Genomic DNA, 7,571 nt, shown 5'->3' on the forward strand with positions numbered 1-7,571 from the left:
TTAAGACTATATATTAATATTAATAAAATATTACCTATTTCACATATAAGCAGAGATTATAAAAACATTTGGCAATTTTTTTCTATTGCGCGAAATTTTGTGTATTTAGTCTATGGCTTTAAATGACACGAAATGCTTTATCTATGGTCAAAGCTAGATAATCTACATTTATGTCTCATACAGATATCTACGACATAACTTTAGTAGGAGATTTTATAACTGATGTCCAAAATAATATTTTTCTTTAGTCGTCAACAAAAATCTTTTTAAGCGTTGGATTGGCTTTGTATTAGACTTTACTCTGATATTGATAATTTCTTTCTTTAACATTTCAATATTTTTTTCTACATTTCCTTGATAAAATCTTCTACTAAAATAAACTAAGCTATGTTAAAATATTAAGAAATTCGTAATTCAAACATCGGTCATTTTCCTCGGCGCGTTATTGTTGGCGGCGAGTTTTTGCAAGACAAAATGTTTGCTCCAGTTGACATTTTTGTCTTGTTGCCGACTTACTTGTACGTGCTAGGGCAGCGTGCAAACGGAGACAGATATCAGTAAGGCTTTGTACACACTTGGAGCTTCGGAAACGCGGGTTAATACAAATATAAATTTTATTTCTACACAAAATCGTATTATAATTACAGAGATGCGAAAAGACGCAAGAAATTTGGTAAATTCTTTGAAAATTCAGTCAAGAATAAAATTTTTAACTTCAGAAGAGTCAAAGTTATTTCAAGTAATTTGTATTGAGTGCAGAACCAATTTCAGAATTATCATATGATCAACCTCCTCCCAACAAAAGGTGCCTAGATCTAGTCTAGAAATTGTAAAATGCAGAAATCTGACTTAAAACGCGTTCCCAAGCACCTTGTATGTACTACGGTTAAGTGCCAACTTAATAACTTAGCAAAATAATTTAACATACGTGGTTATTTGTTAAAATACGCAGCAATTGTTAAAAATGTTTTAGTAAGCTTAAATAATTTATGAGTATTTTTTATATAAAATTAGTATAACCATAGACAATAGTAGAAAATATAATTTATTCTTCAAGAAACAATAAATCAAACAGTCTTAAATGGATATAAAACTATTTTTACGTGAATTTAAAAATAGAATGATTTGCAAACTACTGTGAAAAATGCATTTAATTTCCCCCCTGTTAATTATTTACGCATCTGGCTGCAAAAAAAGAAAAAAATGTCATCGTATGATGCTGGCATAAAATAAACATTAAAAAAAATCCATTTGAAAGCGGTTTGATTTAATGCAGGCGTAACATGAATTATTATTATTATTTAGTAAATATATTTGGAGTAAAAGTAACACTTCTGTAATATTAAAATTTTAGAAAAGATTTTACAATCGTTTTAAGAGTTAAATTTTGGATTTTCAAACAAACAAAACATCAATTTAAATTAATCATCCAAAAACGATACTGAAAATTATGAAAAAAAAAGTTTATATTTGTCACTAGAGTGCCCCTCAGATTCCCTCATTTATCGGATAAGTCCCCTTTAATAACCAGTTTATTAGTTTCCCTTATCACTCTCACTTAATGACTAATCTATTTGTGACTAAAATGGTCAAAACATCAGAAATTTCCTTTAGTATCAATCCATATTACAGAAGTTTCACTTATGTGTGCTGCTCACCTCCTTCCTGCTGCGCAGCGCGCAGTCCTCCAGGGTCTCTGCAGCTTCATATTTACCCTGGCGGCGGTACAGCGCGCCGAGGTTCTTTAGAGTTGTGGTCACCGTCGGAGAGTCCACCTGAAATACCCTAAACTAGTACTCCACAAAACTATTGCTATCTCTCTCTCTTTTATGTTAAAAGAAAGAGATGACTATAACGCAATAACGTAAACACATCAACCCAAAAAGGTTTTTTAACCGGTTATAATATAGAAATGACATTTAATATTTAGTTACAATAACCGATATAGTATTTTTTTATAAGTTACGTTCAATGGCTTTTACTATGTACAGTTATTTTGAAATTATCAAAAAAATCTATTGTGAAATAAATATTTTTATGTACGTAAATATTCTTATACTTAACAATGTTAAAGTTTAACTAATAACTTAAATAGTCCTGTAAAAACATGGACACAATACATGGATATATGAACCAAAAGTTTAGGTTTTGTAGGATTTTCACAATTTTCCATATTTTTTTATAAATATGATCTAAACCGGTAATAGGTATATTTTTTTAGTAATGAAATAAACCTGAACATTTGAAATATACCTTAGCAGCCTTATGCCAGCCTCCATACTCGCCGTATGGCGCGTTCTCCTTCTGCAAGTGCTTATTCTCCTCGCGCTCCTCCGCCACCTGCCAGATCGGCTTGTTGTCACCTGCAATACATAGTCCTCATATATATTCATATTTATATTATACATAAGAGACACAAAAAACTTGCTTCAGACCGTTTTTTTCATCTGTAAACTAGGCAACTACTGCTAGTTTAAAAATGAAAAATTGAAAAAAAAAAAACCGCTTGTTATATACCCTTTAAATACTATATACTATATCTGTTAATGTTTACATTAGCAACATTATTGAGATAGTGTTATTAGTTGGAATTTTTGGAGTTGGGTCATGTTTTTTACAGCATAATAAAATAAAAAATGTTATAGTACAGTCTAATATTATCATATCTATAAATTATAACTTACAAAAAAAAAACGAGAAATCATTACAAAAAACTAAAAAATGCAATAGTTACATTTAAAATAACAATATCTCGCTTTGTATTTAACTTAAAAAAAATGTGACACAAGTCGGGAAGGTGTGACACAATCGGCAGTAAAAAAAAGTATTAAAAAAAATTATAAAAACTAAAAAAATGTTTGCCTTTCCTACCTGTGCCACACATAAATAATCCAAACTTGTGTCACTCACCTATTAACATTGTCACAACCTCCAAACTAATGTAGGATAAAAAATAAACATAAATAAAAAATACAATTTTACAAAACTTCGGCATTTAATTTTCAAAAATACATAACTTTTATATATCAAACTTTAAATAATCTAAAATTCCGATTTTATTAAAAAATGTAAATAAAAATTATCAATCCAAGAATAATATAAATCGAATTAAATTCAATAAATCTGCTTTAAAATTCAATAAATTAACAATTAAGGAACGTGCAACAGTCTGTCAAAAAAAAAAATTACTTTGGCAACATTAACTCGTATTTTTTTTATTTTCTAAAACAACCATACTAACTCCCTTTTTTATAAAAGTGAGCTGAGATTGTCATAAACTATTTTACACAGTGGTTCTATGAAACTTATCCATAGACAACATGTATCTTATACATTTTTTAATAATTTTTTAAATATATCTAACATATAAAAGATTTTTTTAACATAGCAACACAAATATAAAACTGCAAATTATCTTCAAGGCAAGTCTAATTGGAACTTTACAATTATAAACAAAAATATTTGTAAAAATGCTATAGGCTTTTATTCCCCAATTATTCGATATTTTTTTATTTTATTAATACTACAAAAACATTTTTTTTCTTTTTCAATGCAATAAAAGCTATGATTTTTAAGCAAGAATATAAGCATCTCTTCTCCCAAACCGAAGCTTAAATTAAAAAAAAGGGTTTTCATAATTATATTAACTTTTCATTCATAATTAACAAAATATGACAAAAAAATGTATGGAAATTGATATTTCTCTGTTCACAAGATTAACGGCCAAATACATAAAGAAATCTAAAATAATTAACTTCGAAAGCTGCTTACAATATGACAGATGTCATTTTAATGGAATTTACAGTTAAGCGTATTACCATTTAAGAGGCTCTTAAATATTCAAGGGCTTGTCCCACTGGCTGATAGAGGCTCAGATAGCTTAAAAATGACGTCACTATCAGATAAGGTAACAAAATCCGATATTTCCATCACATGTTATGCTTTGGATGGTTATCAGATAATTCAAATTTTATGGGACAGTCCCTAAATGTCCCTAAAGGACTTATTTAATGGTTTCATGCGGCATTAGCAACTCTAAAAATTATATAAAATAAAAAAAAATTAACTATTACGCAATTCTTTTTCCATAATGTTTTTTTTGTTTTTGGCATCGAATATAATACTTTAAAATTCATTGGTATTTAGAAATTGTGCTTAAAAATTCAGTATCTTGAAAACGCAATAATTAAAATTGAAAACATTCAGGACAACATTGGTTAACATAACCTAGTAGTCCTTAACAATATTTACAAAAATCTACCAACCATAATTTTTCTCTAATAAAACTCAGTCTTCGAACATACAAATCCATACATAGCCAAAATATTCTATAATCTATCCCTTTTCCTTCTAACACTTAACTAAATGATAGTGTTAATTTAATCTATATTTACTATTCTTAGAACATTCCAGAACACAAGAGCAAATTTTTATCGCAAATAAAATTGTGCTTTATGTATTTAAAACAAGGTTTAATTTTTCTTTTCTTCCAAATCATGAAAAAGACATGTAAAGTAAATTACACCTTATATCAATCGAATAAAGTTCAATTTTATTTGCGATATAAATATGCTGTTCTATGCTCCAGTATGTATGAATGGACATAATGGTTTCTTTAAGCATAAATAACTACATTGCACATTTTAGCCTCAATTTATACAATTGTAAAATAACCTTTAAGTAAACTTACATAAAATTCAAACTGGAATATTTTTAGTAAAATAGAATACATGAAAACTTAACAAGGCAGCTAAAATATCTCGAATCAAAATATATCAATAATTCTATTAAGGCAAATAATTAGCTTAAAAATAATGCACCTAAAGACCTAACACTAAAACACTAAAAAGCCGCCAAAAGTACAAGAATATTTATCGTATTATAATGCTTATTTAAGCAAAAATAAGGTAAAACCAAAAAATATATATATTTCAATAGATTTTTTGGCGGCAATAAAAAAAAAATAACATTTCATAGGCAAGATATAAACTAAAAAAACTAAGAAAATTATGTTGAAATATCGAGTATTTATGAAAAAATGCAAAAAAGAGATCTACATAATCTATTCCAAACATATATTACTATTTCCTTACATATATTAAATACATTATTTTTTTATTATACAAAATCCTAGAAGCAAAAAATTTCATTTTAAACTTGAATAACAATAAACATTTTTAATATATCAACAAATAAAATATTATTTATAATGCTAATAGGATTTTGTGCTTTGGTCCGAAAGATAATTTTTTACACATGCACAAAATGAGAGAAACAATTTTTTTTTTTTTACAAAAAACAGCAATGTTATATTTTAAGGCAACATTGTCTAATCCTTGTATATTACACGAAAAATATAGGTTCAAGGTAAATCGCCATTACAAAAAAAAAGTGGATATCTTAGTATTATTTCTCTCAATTAAGCATATAAATATATATTTAACGTATAGAAATGTACAATTGATAAAATTCACCATCTTGTTAGTGGGAACAAATGTACTGCGATTTGTTATTTTTTAGGTTTTTTTAATGATGCTATATACTCTGAAATGATAAACAGAAAAATAAATATAAAAAATATACAAAAAACTCAAAAAATGGTATTGAAAAACTTAAAATTTAGATATAAAAATTCTTACTAGAACATCCTTACTTTTTACTAATATTTTAAATGAGAAAGTTGGATGGATGGATGTTGCTACTTATTTCCAAAATATTATATTTCATAGAAAAACATGGGCTATTTTTGACCGACTTCCCAAAAGAAGGAGGTACTTAATTCGTCTGTATGTTTTTTTTTACTCCACAATAACAGCTTGCGGTCAAAAACTCACAATTATAAAGCCTGTAAGCGCAATTCGTTGTAAACCTAAACTAAAACTCAGTGACCAGTTACGACTCTGAGTGCCCTGATATATTATAATTGTTATTTTATTAACATTTGTATATTTTTTTTCACTCACCATCAATAGTGCCGAATTCTCTCTCGTGTGCGCGCGTCAACACCTGCTTGTATAAAGTCTCTGCTTCCTTGTATTTACCCTGTACAATATTTTATTAATTTAACCTTAAAAACAGACTAAAAAACACTAAAAAATACAATAGAACCTGTATAACTTCAAAAAATATTATGTTCCCTTCCCATCAGAGCCCAAAAGCTACAACATAGACCCTTGATAACCTAAAACCTCTGTAACTTAAAATATTTTGTGTTTCCCTTGGACTTTAACTTATCGAGGTTCTATTGTATATTCAAAAACATTAAGAAAAACCTTTAAAAACGGCGATCAAAATGTAAGCTGAGTTTTGATTTAATTTAATTCCACGCGGGCAGAGTCGCGGCGAAATCTAGTTATTGAATATTTGAGTTTTTTTAACGATCGGTTGTTATATAAATGTACTAGCTTTTGCTCGCGACCTCGCCCGCGTGGAATTAAAATATAACCAAAAATACTTATGTTACATAGTGATCACGTAGTTTTTTTGGAAGAATTTTTGAAATTAGCTCTGTAGTTTTTGAGTTATTTCAATACATAGAAAAAGAGAAATGTTTCGTCTGTATGGTATAGTATTGTGTACACGTGCCTGCTTGAGGTAGCAGGAAGCGAGGTTATTCTTGGTCTTGGCGACGTTGGGGTCGTCGGGGCCCAGCTTGCTCTCGTAGATCTCCAGCGCGCGCTGGTAGTACTGCTCCACCTCCTCGTACTTGTTCTGAAATATTCATACCACTTTTTTATAACTGTTTTTTATATTACATATGCGAAAGTTTAGGATGGATGTTTGTTAGACTTTGTAGCCTAAACGGCTGAACCGATCATGATGAAATTTGCCATAGTTGTAGAGGATAGTCTGGAAGAACACATAGCCTACTCTGTTGTTTCTTTTTTTTTAATTTCACGCGGACCGAATCGCGGAAGAAACCTAGTTGTAATATTTTTCTGTTTTTTTAGATACTTATGTATTGATTTTTTTAAAATGAGGAAGGGATTTGTTCCATCAGCACAGGGAAACCTAGTGCAGAAGCCAAGGCTCCCATGGAATTTATATATCATTTTTATCGGAGTGAAATAATAAAGCATTTACTTATTTAATGTTGGTTTTTACATCGAAATTAACACGTGGATTACATTAACCCTGAAATGTGCTAATGTGATCAATGAAAAATGATGCAAAATTTTTGTTACCTCTTTTATTATAACCATCTTGCATTAAATATGATTGTTTCGGAAGGTTTGGTAAAATTAAGGCATTTAAGGGTCATTCGAATTCCAAAAGGACGTTATCAATTCGTCTTTTTCTTTTAATTTTTGCTACTTTAGTCAAAACTGATTGTTGAATATATTGATTTAGTTGTGAGGTTCACATTGCGTTTCGCATCAGCACAGTTGTTTCCAGCTTGTAAGAGTTGTCAGTCTGTGTACCTGGTTCTGGCAGAGCAGCGCGAGGTTGTTGAGCTGCTTGGCGACGTCGGGGTGGTCGCGGCCCAGCACCGCCTCGCGGATGCAGAGCGCGCGCTTGCACAGCGGCTCCGCCTCGCGGTACTTACCTGCACACTTACACACATCAATACA

The 7,571-nt window shown here is 29.7% G+C and overlaps 1 protein-coding gene across 1 annotated transcript in view; it reads right to left on the reverse strand.

Annotated features, from left to right (window-relative positions):
• LOC106101447 (kinesin light chain) overlaps positions 1-7,571 on the reverse strand; it is a 26,472-nt gene that overhangs the window by 1,947 nt on the left and 16,954 nt on the right. Inside the window, exons 4-8 of the mRNA XM_013280684.1 lie at positions 7,422-7,569; positions 6,586-6,711; positions 5,964-6,042; positions 2,254-2,363; positions 1,659-1,775 (exon numbers count right to left, since the gene is read on the reverse strand). Of these exons, the coding sequence (XP_013136138.1) occupies positions 1,659-1,775; positions 2,254-2,363; positions 5,964-6,042; positions 6,586-6,711; positions 7,422-7,569 (580 nt within the window). The remainder of the gene's footprint in view (positions 1-1,658; positions 1,776-2,253; positions 2,364-5,963; positions 6,043-6,585; positions 6,712-7,421; positions 7,570-7,571) is intronic.

Source organism: Papilio polytes, unplaced genomic scaffold (assembly GCF_000836215.1).
Source record: "Papilio polytes unplaced genomic scaffold, Ppol_1.0 DF823980.1, whole genome shotgun sequence".
In the NCBI taxonomy this organism is placed as follows: domain Eukaryota; kingdom Metazoa; phylum Arthropoda; class Insecta; order Lepidoptera; family Papilionidae; genus Papilio; species Papilio polytes.